Source organism: Dendrobium catenatum, unplaced genomic scaffold (genome assembly GCF_001605985.2).
Source record: "Dendrobium catenatum unplaced genomic scaffold, ASM160598v2 original_scaffold_232032, whole genome shotgun sequence".
In the NCBI taxonomy this organism is placed as follows: Eukaryota; Viridiplantae; Streptophyta; class Magnoliopsida; order Asparagales; family Orchidaceae; genus Dendrobium; species Dendrobium catenatum.
Window position 1 is genome coordinate 19,773 of NW_021550440.1, and position 17,487 is coordinate 37,259.

At 34.5% G+C, this 17,487-nt stretch overlaps 1 protein-coding gene across 1 annotated transcript; it reads right to left on the minus strand.

The window, feature by feature from the left end:
- Positions 1-9,158: 9,158 nt before the first annotated feature.
- Positions 9,159-12,915, minus strand: LOC110113039 (NAD(P)H dehydrogenase (quinone) FQR1). Its single transcript, XM_020845458.2, has 4 exons — positions 12,540-12,915; positions 11,819-11,912; positions 9,947-10,209; positions 9,159-9,578 (listed from the first exon to the last, which is right to left on the minus strand). Exons 1-4 carry the CDS (start codon positions 12,560-12,562, stop codon positions 9,347-9,349), a joined length of 612 nt encoding a protein of 203 aa, XP_020701117.1. The 5' UTR covers positions 12,563-12,915; the 3' UTR covers positions 9,159-9,346.
- Positions 12,916-17,487: the final 4,572 nt, after the last annotated feature.

Here is a 17,487-nt window from a genome sequence, read left to right on the forward strand (position 1 = left end):
CCACCACAAACTAAAGAAAAAAACCATTCCCAGCCAAGCATATCCCAATAGAAGAAAGACGACCCTATCCAAAAGGAAAAATCATTTCTTCACAGATTTTTGTCGATCACGCTTAGCTCACTTTTTAAAAACACCATTCTCAGCAAATTGAATAATACTTAATTCAAAATTATCTCACGAACCCAAATATTTCTCAATAATTTCCTCCCCACCATCTAAAGAATTGCCATTATCTAACCGATCATCATGCATCACCTCATAATCCCTTGATTTACTAACAAGATGAGCAAACAAAGTATCACTAGACATAACGAATATAGGAACCTCAATAAGAGGCATAATAGCTTTAGCCATAGGAACAAGACCATTAAAAGAGGAAGTGTTAAAACAAGCGGGAGTATCCAAAGCATTACCAACCTCACCATTATCAACATGCACAAGCTCAACCATAGGTGTAACAACCACACGATCCCCTGGCTCGTACGTTTCTCCAATTGAAACCGCAACCAAACGAGCTCTGGATTGGACGGATTTGCTCTTGGGATGATTATTGACCTCGGTTGGCCGGAATCTCGCCAGCGAGGTTTCACCGTCGGGCTTTGGTCGGGAAAGGTGAAGGGAGAGGCTCAGAGCCTGAGTGCAGGAGTTCTCAGGCTTTGGAGGCTTTGAGAGAGAAAGGGCAAGCAGAAGTCCCTCATTTGACCCAAATTCTCTCTATTTAAATGTCTAAGCTATAGATCAATGGTCTAGATCTAATCTAGGTTGAATTATGAGGGAATTTAGAGGGAAATAGTCTTGGTTTTGAATTAGAGCCATTAAGGAGGCATTAAGTGCATTAAAGGGGCCGGGCTCTTAATGGGCTCAAATGGCTCAATTTGACCCATTTAAGACTTGGGTTGACCACATCAATGATTGACCTAGTCAACCTAGTCAAATAAGTCAAAGAGGATGTGGGTTTGAGCCAAGCCGAGGTTTAAATTGATTAGGATTGGAATTATGACTCAAAAGGACCAAATAGGTCAACCTAGGTTGACCTGGTCAACCAGGTTAACCCAAGGCCTGGGCTTGGGCTTAACAGACTAAGTTCGACTCACTGAATTGATTGAGAGTTGTCTTGGGCTCTGGCTTGGTCAATTTGACCAAGTCAACCTTCCAGACCTAAGGATTTGACAAAATCGAGGTCAACACTTGGAAGGTTTAATGTATTAATTGAATTACCAAATGTTCATCAAATATGGCATGCTTGTAGTCAAATTGAGTGGTTCGATGAGACAAATCCAACGAGCCCAATAACGCTTAATTAAGTCATATAAATACTCGATAAATAATCTATGATCACGAGATCACACTCAATTATCCAATTGTACACTCCCAACATTCCCTTAATATTGTCCATATTTATAAGTAATGTCACTCCAAAAAACTATAATCACATGGGGGGGAGGTTGGAGAAAGAAAAGTCTCTAGCTAGCACCACCAACTGTTGTTGGATTTCTTCCCAACCACCAATTATCGTCGCATTTCTTTTTCCAACCACTGACCATCGCCGGATTACTTTTTCCAACCACTAAACGTCGTCGGATTTCTTCTTGGCCGTCGACCATCACAAAAGTTTCATTGGTGCTAATGTGCTCAAATGATACTCTTTGTTTCTGAACTTCCTCTTTAACGGCAAAGTATTTTAATTCCATATGTTTAGCACCCTTTGAATACTTGTCGTTTTTAGAAAAGAAGACTGCTGCGGAATTATCACAATAAATTTTCAACGGCTTAACAATACTGTCAACAACTCCAAGTCCTGAAATAAAATTCTGCAGCCATAATCCTTGAATTGTGGCCTCAAAACATGCCACAAATTCAGCTTCTATTGTGGATGCAGCAATGACGGACAGCTTCGCACTCTTCCAAGATATTGCTCCTCCACTTAAGAGAAACACATATCCAAATGTGGATTTTCTAGAATCCAAACATCCAACAAAATTCGAATCTAAATATCCAATCACCTCAAGGTGACCAGATCTTCTAAAAGTAAGCATGTATTCCTTTGTTCCTTGTAGATATCGTAAAACTTTCTTTGCAGCTTTCCAATGATCAAGCCCTGGATTACTTTGATATCTACCTAACATTCCAACAGCAAAACTTATATCTGGTCTAGTACAAGTCTGAGCATACATTAAACTTCCAACAATAGATGCATAAGAAATTTGTTCCATTTCTTTATGTTCCAATTCATTCTTTGGGCATTGCATAAGGCTCAATTTATCTCCTTTCTGAATTGGAACAATGCTTGCTGAACAATTTTCCATCTTAAATCTCTCAAGAACTTTATTAATATATGCTTTCTAAGACAATCCTAATATTCCTTTTGATCTATCACGGAATATTTCAATTCCTATCACATAGGATGCCTCACCCATATCTTTCATTTCAAAGTTATTTGAGAGAAATTTCTTAGTTTCATATAAAAAATAAAGATCATTAGTAGCAAGCAAAATATCATCACATACAAAATCAAAATTATAAACTTACTATCACTGATCTTTAGATATATACACCGATCAACAGTAATTTCTTTAAATTCAAAAGAAGTGATGGTATTATTAAACTTGATATACCATTATCGAGAAGCTTGTTTAAGTATGTATATTGATTTCTTAAGTTTACACACCATGTGTTCCTTTCCTTCAACTAAAAACCCTTCAGGCTGATCCATATAAACTTCTTCCTCTAAATCCCCGTTAAGAAAGACTGTTTTCACATCCATTTGATGTAACTCTAAGTCATAATAAGCTACTATCGCCATAATAATTCTTAATGAGTCCTTCTTAGAAACTGGAGCGAAGGTCTCTTTGTAGTCAACATCATCTTTCTGAGTAAAACCTTTGGCAATAAGTCTAGCCTTATATCGTTCAATATTACCTTTTGAGTCGCGTTCGGTCTTAAAGACCCACTTACACCCAACTCTTTTGGAACCTTTAGGCAATTCAACGATGTCCCAAACTTTATTATGATCTATTGATTTTAACTCTTCTTTCATGGCATCTAATCACTTATTATAATTATACTTTCTATGGCTTGTGAAAATGAAGCTGGATCATCATCAATTCCTAAGTCAAAATCTGACTCTTGAAAATAAACCATATAATTATTCAAAATAACATATCTTTTAACTCTAGTAGATCTTCTTAATGCTATTTCTTGTGGTTCATCAATTATAGGTTCATTGGTGACAATTTCATTTTGGGATGTATAATCATTCATTTGCTCATCCTGTATATTGTCAAACTTTTCAACAATAGGAATAACAACTTTATTAGAAGTGATGGGCAAAGAAATTTTCACCCCAACTTCTTTAACCTCTACATTACGAGGTTCTATACTCCCACTACTTTCATCATTTTCAATGAACCTAGCATTTTCAGTTTTAACAATTTTCATACTATGATTAGGACAATAAAATCTATACCCTTTAGATTTTTCTAGATAACCAATGAAAAAACCACTGGTTGTTCTTGAATCCAGTTTTCTTTCATGTGGATTATAAATTTTTATTTCCGCTGGGCAACCCCAAACATGCAGGTGCTTTAAACTAGGTTTTCTTCCTGTCCACAGTTCAAAAGGGGTCTTTGAAACTGCCTTACTAGGAACCCTGTTTAACAAATACATAGCGGTTTTTAAAGCATGCATCCACAAAGATAAGGGTAAAGAAGAATAACTTAACATACATCTAACCATATCCATTAAAGTACGATTGCGTCTTTCTGCAACACCATTTTGTTGTGGTGTGCCAGGCATTGTGTATTGAGCACAAATGCCACGCCTTTCAAGAAATTTAGCAAATGGACCAGGATATTATCCAGATTCATCAAACCTTTCATAAAATTCACCACCTCTATCAGACCTTATGATTTTCACTTTTCTATCTAATTGCCTCTCAACCTCATTAATAAACACCTCAAGGACGTCTACTGATTGAGATTTTTCATGCAATAAATAGATATAACCATAACGTGAAAAATCATCAATAAAGGTAATAAAATATTTTTGACCACTAAATGAAGGCACATCAAAAGGTCCACATATATCAGTGTGTATGATTTCAAGAAGCTGTGTGCTTCTTGTGGCTGCTTTCTTAATTGTGTGTTTAGTAAATTTTCCTTTAATACAATCCACACAAATACCAAGATCAGTGAAATCCAAATCAGGAAGGATTTCATTTCTCACTAATCTTTGTATTCTTTCTTTGGATATATGACCCAAACGTTTATGCCACAAGTAAGCAGAATTTTCATTCATTAAACCACTTTTTGTTCCAATATTATGATGCAAGGTTAATAAAGTCTCAGCAAATAAATTATCAAGTTTTAATTTATATAAACCATCACAAAGCATACCAGAACCAATAAGTTGATTACACTTAAATAAACTGAAACATCCACTTCCAAACTTAAAACAAAAACCAGCTGTATCAAGTTTCGATAAAGAAACTAAATTTCTAGAAACAGAAGGTACATAAAGAGTTTGAAAAAGATCTAAATGATGTCCAGTATCTAAAATCAAACGATATGTTCCAATGGCTTCAACTTGAGCTTTGACTCTATTTCCCATGAAGACAAACTTTTCATTTGGCTTTATGGTTTGGGTCGTAAGAAATCCCTGCATCACATTTGAAACATGAGTGGTGCAACCAGAATCAATCCACCAAGTATTATAAGGAACCTCAGCCAAATTTGATTCGAAACATACAAAAGCACTAGGCTTACCTTTCTTTTCAAACCAAGCTTTACGTTTCAGGCAATCTTTCTAATAGTGTCCACGCTTGTGACAGAAATGACATCTATCATTCTTTGGTTCCTTCTTTTGGATTTGGACAGATGACACATTAAGCTTTAGGTGTCCTTTATTGTCCTTTGGATTTTTCTTTCCTGATTTTCTTTTAAAATCTGGTTGACCTATGAGATTAATTGAGTGAATTCCTTGTTTCTTAAGCCTTGATTCCTCCTGAATAAGCATACTTTGTAATTCGGTCACATTCCATTTATCTTTAATAGTATTATAATTAATTTGGAATGGACCATATTCAGGCGGCAATAAATTTATAATAAACTGTACAAGAAAGTTTTCACTCACTTTCATTCCCATAGTATTCAATCTTGCTGCTATATTAGTCATTTCAGTAATGTGCTCATAAATAGTACGAGAACCATCAAATTTCATGGTGGTTAACATAACCATTAACGTTCCAGCACGTGACTTATCAGCAGACTCAGATTGAGAAACATTCTCCACAGACTTCATAAATTCTTTAGCATTATCTGTTATTGGAAGTGTTGGCTTAATAATGTCTGCTACAGTCATCCGCATAAACATTAGGCTTAATCTATTTGATCTTTCCCAAGCTTCATGAAAAGATCTTTCTTCAGCACTGCTTGTATCAATAAGAGCAGTAGGCTTATCATTAAGTAGTGCAAAATCCAGATCCAAAACACCTAAATGAAACTGGATTTGTTCACTCCATTCAGAATAATTAAGCCCATTGAACTTTATAATAGATGAAGCTTGCGAATGAAGAATTACAGAATTAGATGCTGCAAAATAAAATACAAGACTCTCACATATCGATGATTTGAAAATTAAATTTAAAACATAAAATAGATTCAGATAACATTTCATTAATCAATAAAATGTATATTGAAGTTCTCCTTTGGGTGATACTACAATATACAATGATAATCATAATTGATGCTTAAAATAAAATTCTCATAATTGATAATTATACATATTCCAATTAAATATATTTGTTATCTTTGGATATACTAAATATATTTAATTAAGTATGATAATTTATCATATTTATATCCAATAGTACAAAATGACTAATCAACCTTTGGACGATTCTTAAATATTTTGTAGCAGGAATGTTAATTACTCGTGATAAAAATTTTATATAACATTATGTCATTCTGTTAATAGCATCGCATACTCATGAGTAATTAAATATTATCTAATTGATATTTATGAAAACTTTCTAGTTTGATCACTTTGTTGATTAACAAACTATGTTTGATACAAATATCAAATTAAATAATTATGATGATTATTATTTCAAATAAATGAAATACATAAGGAAAATACTTAATGTATATAATTACATATACAAACAAAATCTCTTTAAATGCAAAAAAATGGATTTATGTCATTAACTTTCATATGACAAATCCATTCATAATAAAATAATATAAATTATTTCCAAAAGCAAAATAGAAACATAATTAATTTGCCATGAATTAATCGAGACAAAATATGATTCAATAATTGAAATCGATAACAAATAATATGAATTCGATTTCATTAGAAATAATCATCGAAGAAATTAAAGAAAAACTTAAATGGAAAATCACTAGTTTTCAACCATGCTCTGATACCACATGTAAGACTTAATGGAGTTCTCTAACTCTTGCAAGAACTTGCATCATAATTTATGTAAAAGAAATTGAAACAAAAATGAAACTTGAATTTACATAAGACTTAAATCCTCAAGATCTTAAAACAAGATGATTTTTACAATCTTTAATCGGAAGAAAAACATACCTTGATTCATTTTGAATTCATCGAATTTTGAACTACGGTTTCTCTCCCTTCTCCCTTCACTTTCTTCTATCATGAGTTAATCATCTATGGAGTAAGATAACTCCTCCTTATGAGAGAGAGAGAAGACCAATAATTATTTCCTACGGATTTTTCATAATAATCCCTCATGAGAGTTATTTTACAATAACTCATAAAATAAGTCATAGGAGTTATTTTATAATAACTCAAACGAGTTATTTTATAATAACCGCTCATATGAGTTATTTGATCAAATGGTCCATAAACGAATGATCAAATTATCTTTTCTTGACCAATAAGATTTAAACATAAATAATTAAATTGTAATAATTCAAATATATGGGCCACATAATGATTTATATAATTAAATATATATTCTTAAATAATTATTGCGACGTCTCGCATAATTAATATATTTAATTATTCTAACAGTTCAATCATTTGTTATGTGTGAAATCTAATTGTGCTAATCGGGTTATTTTATCGCCTCGAACTCGACAATTTTCTTTCTCTTTTTTTTTAAGGTTGCGTCCCTTGGGATTATTTACTTGACTTTCTCTTATATTTCTATATTGTTAGATATAGAGAATGTGCATGTGAGAAGAGAAGAAAGGAGAGAACGGGAGAGGAGAGAACGATAGAGGAGAGATCTATATTTATTTCTTCTAATTTTCAAAGTGGATTTCTTGGTGTGATGTGGCTCTATGATTTTTTCCCTATTTTGAAAAAAAAAATATTTTAGATTTTTTCCCTATTTCATGGTGTCATTTACTTTTCGTTTGCTTATGCGTTCTTGTTGCTTTATTATTGTGGTGTTTACTCCTCATCCCCAACACCATTTTAGCTGGGCTAACCTCATGATTTTTTTCTTTTTAGGATTTTTCACATAAAATTTTTTGTTTTTCTCTATTGACAGTTGTACGTTAAATTTTCGTCCATTGCTAAGACAAATAATCTCTCTAATATATCGCCGTGAATTCTAAGTTCGCAGCAATTACGAAAGAGCCCGTACATAATAGTAAAAAATACCTCTAATAATAAAATAACTATTTTACTTCACTGGGGACTTATCCTTTCTTGAAAACATTTAAATATAATAAGGTTGATAAAAAAATATACTAGGTTATTTGAAACCCATACATTTATTCAATGAATATAAATAAAAATAATATGCATGCTAACAACCAATTTATCAGGAAAAATAAATATATGATAGAAAATTCATAGGAAAATGAGTTTTTGACAAAATTTCAATAGAAAATCAATATAATTTTTAATAAAAATTTCTTAAAATTCCATCTGTATAGCTTTATACCAACAAAAATTTCAAAGGATGTACTAACAAATTGTTAGTCCATACCTTCTTATTTCGACGATTTTTTTTCCATCCAAATAGTGATGAATATTCTGTCATTTATTCATAGAAATACTGACAGAATAGCAATCAATTATATTACTAACTAATGTTTTATTTTGATAAATCAACCAAAATTCTAATTTCCAATGAATTTTACGTTTTTACAAACAGAAAATCCGATAATTATAGATTTTTTTTTGTAGTGCCTCTTTGCCATCTCCCTTAAGGAAATGAATGAGGAGAAATTATTCTGTGCAGACGCCGAACGTCATCCAGAGACCAACTAATATGCATCATGTCACCCTTCGTTCGGTACCGTGACTCGGTACCGCTGACGTGGCTGCACCTGATTCGCCTCTGAATGTAGAGCTGTGTTTGGCATCCGCACAGAATAATATCTCATGATTGAGATAGGCTAAATCTATTCCATTGCCCTTACTTTTCAAGATGCTGTAGATCTGAGCAGAGCCACCATCCATTGATTTTCCTTTTAATAAGAGTCAAAAATAGGTTGTTGCCACTTCATCACCGTGTACTCTTAGAACTCCTTGGCTTCATTTAGGACAATTTTCTTACTGCCTTCTAAAATAGTTCTTAGCACAGAATTTTCAAATTCAAGAATTTTTTTTCCTAAAAAATAGCTTTAGAAAACAATAAAATAGCTGCCTCAAATGAAACCTAAGTTTGCATATGCAAAATTCATATTATCATCAGATTCTAGCATGTAAGAATAAATTAGGTCCAAACCTCTCCAATCAAAGGTCTTAGATTCAAAAACAACATAAGCTAGGGTTGTTCAACTAAAAGTAATATTTTGAGTTAGGGTTGCTATAGTGGTTCTACATCTATAACAAATTTTAGATATGAATGAGCTAAAGTCTCTCCACATATAAACTCACTTAGGAATAAAATATAGGTTAAAATTGTTCCATTACTTTTGACTTTTTAAATGAAATAGAGCCTTAAAACAAACACATTCTAATGCCTTTGATGTTGAAAAGATGGAAGGGTGAGGCCTTAATAGACCCTTTTGGAGTTTGGTATGATATTCAAGATTGTAGCTTTATAGATTTTTCTTAGATCTTTTTTTACTATTTAGTTTATTAAAGCATTGTTTTAGATTGTCTCCATCCAAATAGAATAATTCATAGCTTTCACGTGGTTTAATGGTTAGCAAAAGAGTAGTCCCAAATGAACCAAATCCAATCCCAAATTTCATTCATTTCCTCAGCTGGTACCATTTGAAAAGCAGCTCTACCAAGAAATCACAAGTACAATGCGAGCAAGTTATTCTTTATGAGAACTTTCAGGAGAAAATCAAAGGGAAGAACAACAGAAATAGAAGCATGCAGAACCGCAAATTTAGTTCATATAGAGAGTTCAAGCAGAGGCCTTAAACTTCTTTGCAATGCCGGCAAAATACTGACCCTGATGAAATGCAAGCTGCAGTTCAAGCTCAGAAGGCTGCCTCGATCCATCCCCAGCTAAAGTTCCAGCACCATAAGGAGAGCCACCTCTCACCTTCTCCAACTCAAACATTCCAGCTCCTCCAGTATAGCCAACTGGCACAAAGATCATTCCATGGTGAACCAGCTGAGTTATAGCGGTCAAGCTGAAAACAGACAAAAAAGCAGCAGTCAATGACACCTGAACTTTCATAGTGATTGTAAAAAAAGGTTTCAGAAATTGGAGAAATTATTCTGTGCGGAGTCCGGATGGTAAAAGACCGTTTGGATGTGAGTGTACACAGTGTGCATACTGTGTACACTCACATCCGGACAGTTCTTTATCGTTCGAACTCCGCACGGAACAATTTCTCTAGAAATTGGCAAGATCAGGTGTGAACGGATCCCTGGTCCGATGGTTGAAGTGGAAAATTGTTCTCCAAGATCATAAATTTGAGATGCATATTTTGTCAATTATAAAATTGGCAAGATATCATGATATCGTTAACAGTTTTGCTCAATCAAAAATGCTTACGCAGTAGTCTCTTGGCCACCCCCCTGAGAACCAGTGCTGAAAAAGATACCAGCAGGCTTGCCTGCAAGCTGTTGAGTTCTCCACAGGCCACCAGTGGAATCAAAGAACGCTTTGAATTGTGCAGCCATCATTCCGAATCTAGTGGGGAAACCAAAGATAAACCCATCAGCTTCAGGAAGTTCGCTGGCTGTGATGACTGGCACATCACTCTTGGGAGGTGCACCTAACTTGCCAAGCACTTCTGCTGGGAGCGTTTCTGGAACCTATCAAAGAAGTAATTGTAAATCTGGGCCACATTTGATCAAATGGACAAAGAAATATCGGTAATATATATCAAATACAGTTCACAATTTAGAATGTTTGTTTGCTAATTCCGTCAATATTAAGGGCGTCCATCTCGTTCAAGTTTTGTGAATAATTTGTGTTTCACTTGTTAAACAGCTCGCATTTGGCTAGCTTCTTAACTAAGGAGACAATATGAATACAATATTTTTACTCAATTCGTTAATTAATTGAAAACATATAAAGGTTTCATATTCATGAGCAGACCCTTAAAAGCTCTTTAATATGTACATATAGAAGTCAAATAACAACAAATTAAACATATAAAGAAAATAATAAAACATTAAGAAATAAAAAAAAATTAACACTGAAATATTTTATGAACTGAACTTCATTTGTTTATTTGTAGCTCATAAACACCCCTAATCAATGCGTAGTACTGAAAAGCTAGAAACAAAATCAATTTCTTTCTCAAAATAAAAGATTTTAAAAAAATAGACTCCTTTCTTCAATGAGATATTCAAGGCTTCCAATTCATTATATATTTGGAAGTTACAGCTAAGCATAAAATTCTTTTTTTTTTTAGTGAACAGTAAAGAATATCAGGACAGAGGAAGCGGTAAATATACAAAAAGACAGAGATACAATTCAACTGAGCATTCCAAAAAAAATAAAATTCACAAAGCCCATTCTTGCTTAGTCCGTCATCTAAGCCAGTTCTTTTCATCATCTTTTTTAATTGCTCGAACTTTAATTTCTACAAAATATAATAATTAAAATTTGTAAAAGATGTGGATTGATTATGATAAAATTTTGCTCCATTTTGATTTTACTATGCCAAAAAGTATTTTATTTTATATATATTTATTTAATATAATACTAATACAAACCAATTACTGTTCCATTTGTTTGGTGTTTTATACAGCTCATCCAAGGTTCAATGCCTCCCTCCAACATTCTATTTTTACTATTTTGAATAACTTTAAATTGTTTTTAAGCCCGTTTAAATTGAGCATTTCGAGTTGAGTTCAAATTGAGCTAAGCTAAGTTAATTTGAATTCGATTCAAGTGCAACTCACTTGAATTCAACTCATTATCATCCTTAGTTAAGTTGAATTTAATTGAAGTTGGAGGAGCACTCCTCTTTTAATTTAGCACAAAGTGTTTTGTAGGTCTTACCAATCAAGATGGATGACCAACTTAACCACGAATCGACTCAATAAAAGTAAATCATATAACTTGAAATTCAATTATTTTTTTCATGATAAAAAAACCGATATTAAGTGGTAAAATTCTCCAAAATCAAAATCAGACAAATTGGGCTGCTGGAGTCTGGATTGTATCAACGGAAAAGGGGTAGAAATTCACATCATAAAATAAAACCAAACCAATACCTTAAAATCAACCAAAAACCCACCAAATATTTCGATAAAAACACTAACAGATCCTCAAAACAGAATATCCCCAAGTCTGGCAAGCAAACTTACAAGTAAATCTTAGTCCAATCGACCCAAAAAGCACAAACCACAAATATTTCCTCTGTTTGAGTTATTAGTAAAACAATACCATGGCATACAATAAAGTACTGACCTGCCACAGCTTAGCTTCCACACCTTCAACTGAAGAGGCACCCTTCAATATCTCGTGAGCAAGTTTCTCAACATGCCCATAAGTTGAGTAATACCTAATTAAAACTTTAGACATTTAATTCAAATGATAAATAATAATTTAGAGCATGAAAAAATTTAGGAAGCATTTTATGGCTTTAAGTGATTGTTCGAATGCTATCACAAAAATTTCATAAGATCTCTGAAATTGAGGGGCGATATCCCAATATGATTAAAAAAGCTTTTTTGCACTGGATTGAATTTTCGGACTATAGAAAGAGTTAAATCTTTTGTCAAAATTATAGCAGATTGTATTGCAATTTGCAAAGAAAGCACATGTTGCTTAAAGTTTATTCTGCGATGACAAGTGAGGGTAACTGAAAGCATTCGTCGGTGCAAAAGAATTGATTGCAAAATGAAGGCAGATGGAAGGAGGGTCAGTAACAAGGTAATAGAGCATGGTATATCCGTTCAGGCAATTCCACAAACAGCTGATGCGCAAGATCTACTGATTCGTACAAACCACAGTTTAACCTGATAAGTGATCTAAAAAATAAAAAAAATAACAATTGATAAAGTTTTCTTCCCAACTAATCTTTCATCAAATCTTACAGATGGATCTCCCTCAAATAAACAAAAGCACGCGGAGAAAAAAGGAATGAGAATATTGGAAAGAAAAGAGATCAACAATAGTCAACGCTTACACAATGTAAACCTTCGTCGCCATTTATGGAGGTCAAGGGAGCTCTGCAGCCAAACTCAGATTTTTAGAGAGAGAAGAAGACGGAGCTTCTTGTTGCAGCTGGGATCAAATGGATCACAGTTCTACAATTAATAGAAAGATCCGGAAAGAAAGAGCTCGAGGTTGCCAGCATTTTCGCGACTTTTTCAATTAGTTAACGTTGACGCGATGCCCAATTTTTTAATCTCAAATAATTGAAGGCGATCGCGAGATTTCTGGCTTCGGCCATGGAGTTGAGGTCGCCGCCCGCAACAGCAGAGAAGGTGAAGGTGCTAATGGGCCGGTCAGGGCTGGCCCGAACGAACACCCGGATAATAGACCCGAACGGGCATAAGAACAAATGCACCCTACCAACAATTTAATATTTATTTATATAATACTTCATTTATTATTTATAAAGTTGAACATATTTCAATAAACTGCTAAAAACTTATAATATCAACAAATAAATTTGAACACTAATTCCTTTATTTATTTAAGTTCATAAATATGTTTATTTATAATTTAATAAATAATTTATTAATAATACTCATTTAATAATGATTTATTTTTTATTTGATTATTATTATATGACATTATATTAATTTTTTTTATGATTTCTATATTTTTTATCGAGAGGCGCTGAAAGGCAAAGTGGTGCATCATGGATTTGTTTTGTTTGAGATTATTTTTTTGTTGTTTGATAGAATTATTGTAGATAATATAATTTTTTAAAATTGCAATAAAAAATAACTTTTTTGTATAATTTTTTTTTGAAAGTACTAAAAAAATAGTAATGAAATAAAAATAATAATTATTGTTGCGTGCTAGAATATACGCGGCGGTAGAGTTTGTAAATTCGTCTTAGCGTTGCACGAGTACTCAGCACACAAACCGAAAAGAGAAATGAACACCAGAGTTTTTACGTGGAAAACCCAAAAAGGGAAAAAATCACGAGGCCTCGCCCAGTTGTAAAATTCCACTAGTGTTTCTGTAAATTACAAGAAACTGATTCGTCCCACAAATCGGGACGATCAGATTACAACTTGAAGCAAATTTACAAAGTTCTACAAATTCCCTGTGTTTCCCGAAAATCCAGCAGAGTTTCGGCGTCTTCAGGCGGCGGGAAGAGCTCCGGCGGTGGTCGAGGAGGAGCTTCTTCCTTCTCCTCCTTCTCTTCTTCTTCTCTCTCTTCACTTGAGTCCCCCTTGTGAAGAATGAGGGCTCTATTTATACTTTTTCTGGAGTGGCATAGTTCGTAAATATGGGTGAGATCATGAGCAAATAGGGAGTGGTTTGAATGGACAGCCGATATTGAACCCTTCAATCGTGCACCATTCATTGGACATTTGAAGATCTTAATAATGTCGGAATTCAGCGATCTTGGGCTCGTTGAATTCGTCTCGTCGATCCGCTCGAATCGAGTATAAGCTCGTTAAAATCGGAGACCGTTTGGTAACTCAAATTGCGGTTTGAACCTTCCTACAGCGCTTCGGGTCCTTGATTCAGACTCATTTGGGCTCGGTTTGGTTTGATCTTGGTGTCGTTGGGTTCGTATTTCCGAGACGCTCAGTTTGACTATAAGCTGGCTGAAATCGGAGTTCGGGTGCTCCCGAAATTAATTTTTTAAGTTTCCAACTAGCTTTTGCCTCGAGATTCGTGCCCTATCAAGCTAATTTTGTGATGCCGTATCAATTACAATCTGAAAAACAACACAATAAAAAGATATTTGGTGAAAGCATCTTGTTGATCAAAACCAACTTATCAATGTCATAGCGGTCTTGTGTTTCGCTCCCCAATCGTTTGGTCAAAGCATCAACAATTTCGCTGTTGGTGGTCAAGATATGAGATGTTTGAGTTGAAACTCGTTGAGTTTTCTCACGAATGGAGTGACAGTCCATTTCAATATGTTTGGGGCGCAAATGAAAAACATGATTAACGTCAATGTGAATAATCACGAGGTTATTGCAACGCATGATGGCTAGATTCTAAGGGAAAATGCCAAAGTTGGTTAACAAGTAATTTAGCCATCATATCTCACTTGCCATTTGGGCTATGACTCAACACTCTACTTTGACAGACAAACAAGATATGATATCATATTGTTTCTTCATTTTCCATGATAAAACTGAAATAGCCAATTGTTAGATGTCAAGTGATGGGGGCATTTGATCAAATCAGAATTAATGTATGAAATTAAGGCTTCATTTGGGACGGCTTTTTTACTGCTTCTTGAAGCTGCTTTCTAGTACAAAAAATTAATTTTTGTACTAGAAAGCAGCTTCAAGAAGCAGTAAAAAAACCGTCCCAAACGAAACCTAAATAGAAATGCCTTGAAGCTTCAAGCAGAATTCCTTTGTTGGGGTGGCCTTTCAAATATCTTAATATGCATAGAGCAACATCAAGATGAGTTTTGTGTGAAGCTTTTATAGGAATTGACTGAGAGGCAAACATAATATCCAGTTAATAATATTAGATATTGGTCTAATTTTAGATTAGGTTATGCCTATAAATATGTTTATGTGTTGTAATTAAGGGTGCCCCAAGATGAATGAATGAAGCTCTCTCTCTCTCTCTCTCTCTCTCTCTCTCTCTCTCTCTCTCTTCCAAGAAGCTCAATAAGAGCTCTTACTCCAAGAAATTCATAACAAGTAACAGTTAGATATACAACAACTCCCCTACAAGACATTAGTGGACAATGTAATCTTTACAAAACTCCGACTTTTCATATCCAAATTTTGTGTTTTGTTCCATTAATATTTTTTGTTAGTTGACAACCTAACATCTCCATGTCGTAAAAAATGTCTAGCAATACTTTCACAAGCATAAAAAGACTTCTTGAGATGAACGTGCAACCTCGATCCCAAGAAAATGAATGGGTCAGCCCATATCCTTTATGTCGAAGGATTTATTTTAAAGATATTATTTCTCTTATATATTCCCCTACTAATAGAACGTCATCAACATATATTAAAACTAAGATGAACCCTTTGTCGTTCTTTTTTGAGGAGATTGTATTCAACATTTAATTGATTAATATCACAAACTAGTTTTGACTAGCTTGTTTGAGCCAACATACATAATTTTTATTATCCTTGATTGTTCAGATCCTTGAGGTATTTGCATATTGGCTTCTTCACCTAATATTCCAAGGACTAAATTGTTGATAAAATTGCGAATAAAAAAACCTTGAATTTTATATAGTGCATCTTATCAATGGATAATATTTTAAGGAAAAGGCCATTTCTTTAAAATCTGGCTTTCTATTTTGTACCAATTGGCCTTTATTACATAACATATAACATTTTAGAATTATAAAATTGTTACAAATGCTAATAAAAAAATATATCTACTGTTAAATTTTCTATGAGGAGAAATAATCTTCTCAATTAACTTTATTGTACCTTGATAATTATTAAAATATCAATATCTCATTTTGAAAAATATATATATATATACTCATATTAATTTTTTAAATTTTTACTTTTGTTTCATCACAAATTTATAATTAATTTTATAAATAAATAGTGACCCCAAATTTATAGTCTTGTAAAGGAGTTCATATAATATTATTTATTTGGAATGACCTAAGTTTTTGAGTTTAAGATCTGTTAATAAAATTATTTATAATAGTTTTTAAGTCGTCGATTATTTGTTAATTTTTTTCATTTGTCCTTTCCCAAACACCAATATTTGTCCACAAACTTTGTACTCGGAACCCATATGATTATTCGGGTATGGGCGGGTCATGGACCCGTGCTTGTTCAACAATGATTGTAGACAAAGTGTAAAACAAATTTAATGAGCGGAAGAGTAAGGGGCTGTTTGGTATTGGATTTAAAGCGGGATTTATGCTAAATCCAGCCTAACGGTTTTTTGAGATTGCGTAATTTGAGGCCTGTGTAAATCGAACAATTATTACGTCCTCTGACATGACGTAGAGGTACGTTCGGTCGCCAATAATATGTCGCCACGTGCTCTTACTCTTTACCGCACGGCCCGACGACTTGACCCGGAGCGGAACCCGGGAATGCTATGTTCGCGATTTTCTCGGTATTTGCTCGGTATTGCTTTGCAAAAAAAAAGAAATACCGCTCTGTCAAGGCCAAAACTATACAAATACCGAGTTGTACCGAGCTTTTCTACAACTCGGTACAACTAGGTACAACTCGGTATTTGCTCAGGATTTGCTCGGTATTGCTAGGGATTTGCTCGGTATTGCTAGAAAAAACTCGGTACAACTCAGTATTTGCTAAGGATTTGCTCGGTATTGCTAAGGATTTGCTCGGTATTGCTAGGTATTTGCTCGGTATTGCTAGAAAAAACTCGGTACAACTCAGTATTTGCTCAGAATTTGCTCGGTATTGCTAAGGATTTACTCGGTATTTGCTAGGGATTTTATCGGTATTGCTCAGGATTTGCTCGGTATTGCCGAAATCTTCGCCTGCGTCCCGAACGCCATGTAGATGACTGATCCATCGGGTTGCAGGTCGAGCCACCGAATGCACTCCGACTCGGAGCTGGGCTTCTCCACCGGTTCGGTTTCGATGAGGAGGTTTAGCGGGCGGATCGACCGAGTTGATCACGGCTTCTGGTAAGTCGGCTAAGGTGAGCTGGAGCTCCGGTGGTGCTCCCGCGACCGAAAAGGGCTCGTCTTTGGGAATATTGTTCCAGAGTGACTTGGTGAGCGACATGGAGAAGGTGGACATGCCGTGGAAGACTAGGCGGGGGAGGCCGAAGCAGCGACAGATGGAGAGAGTCCAGCCTAAGAAGAAGTCGGAGATGAGGCAGAGGGGATGGGATGGGGAGCTGAGGAGGCTGCGGACAAGGCGGAGGAAGGGGTCATGGAGGGAGGATTTAAAAAAACGCACGTGCTAGAACCCAAAAAACAGTGGGTCGGGTCGGCAACTTTTCTTCATGCTACATGTCAC

Coding starts and splice junctions, on each gene's coding strand:
- LOC110113039 (XM_020845458.2), bottom strand. CDS start 12,562: ATGGCGACGAAGGTTTACATTGT. Junction 11,913..12,539: donor GCGACGAAGGTTTACATTGT/GTAAGCGTTGAC, acceptor AGTTTTAATTAG/GTATTACTCAACTTATGGGC. Junction 9,579..9,946: donor GGTGGCCAAGAGACTACTGC/GTAAGCATTTTT, acceptor GTCTGTTTTCAG/CTTGACCGCTATAACTCAGC.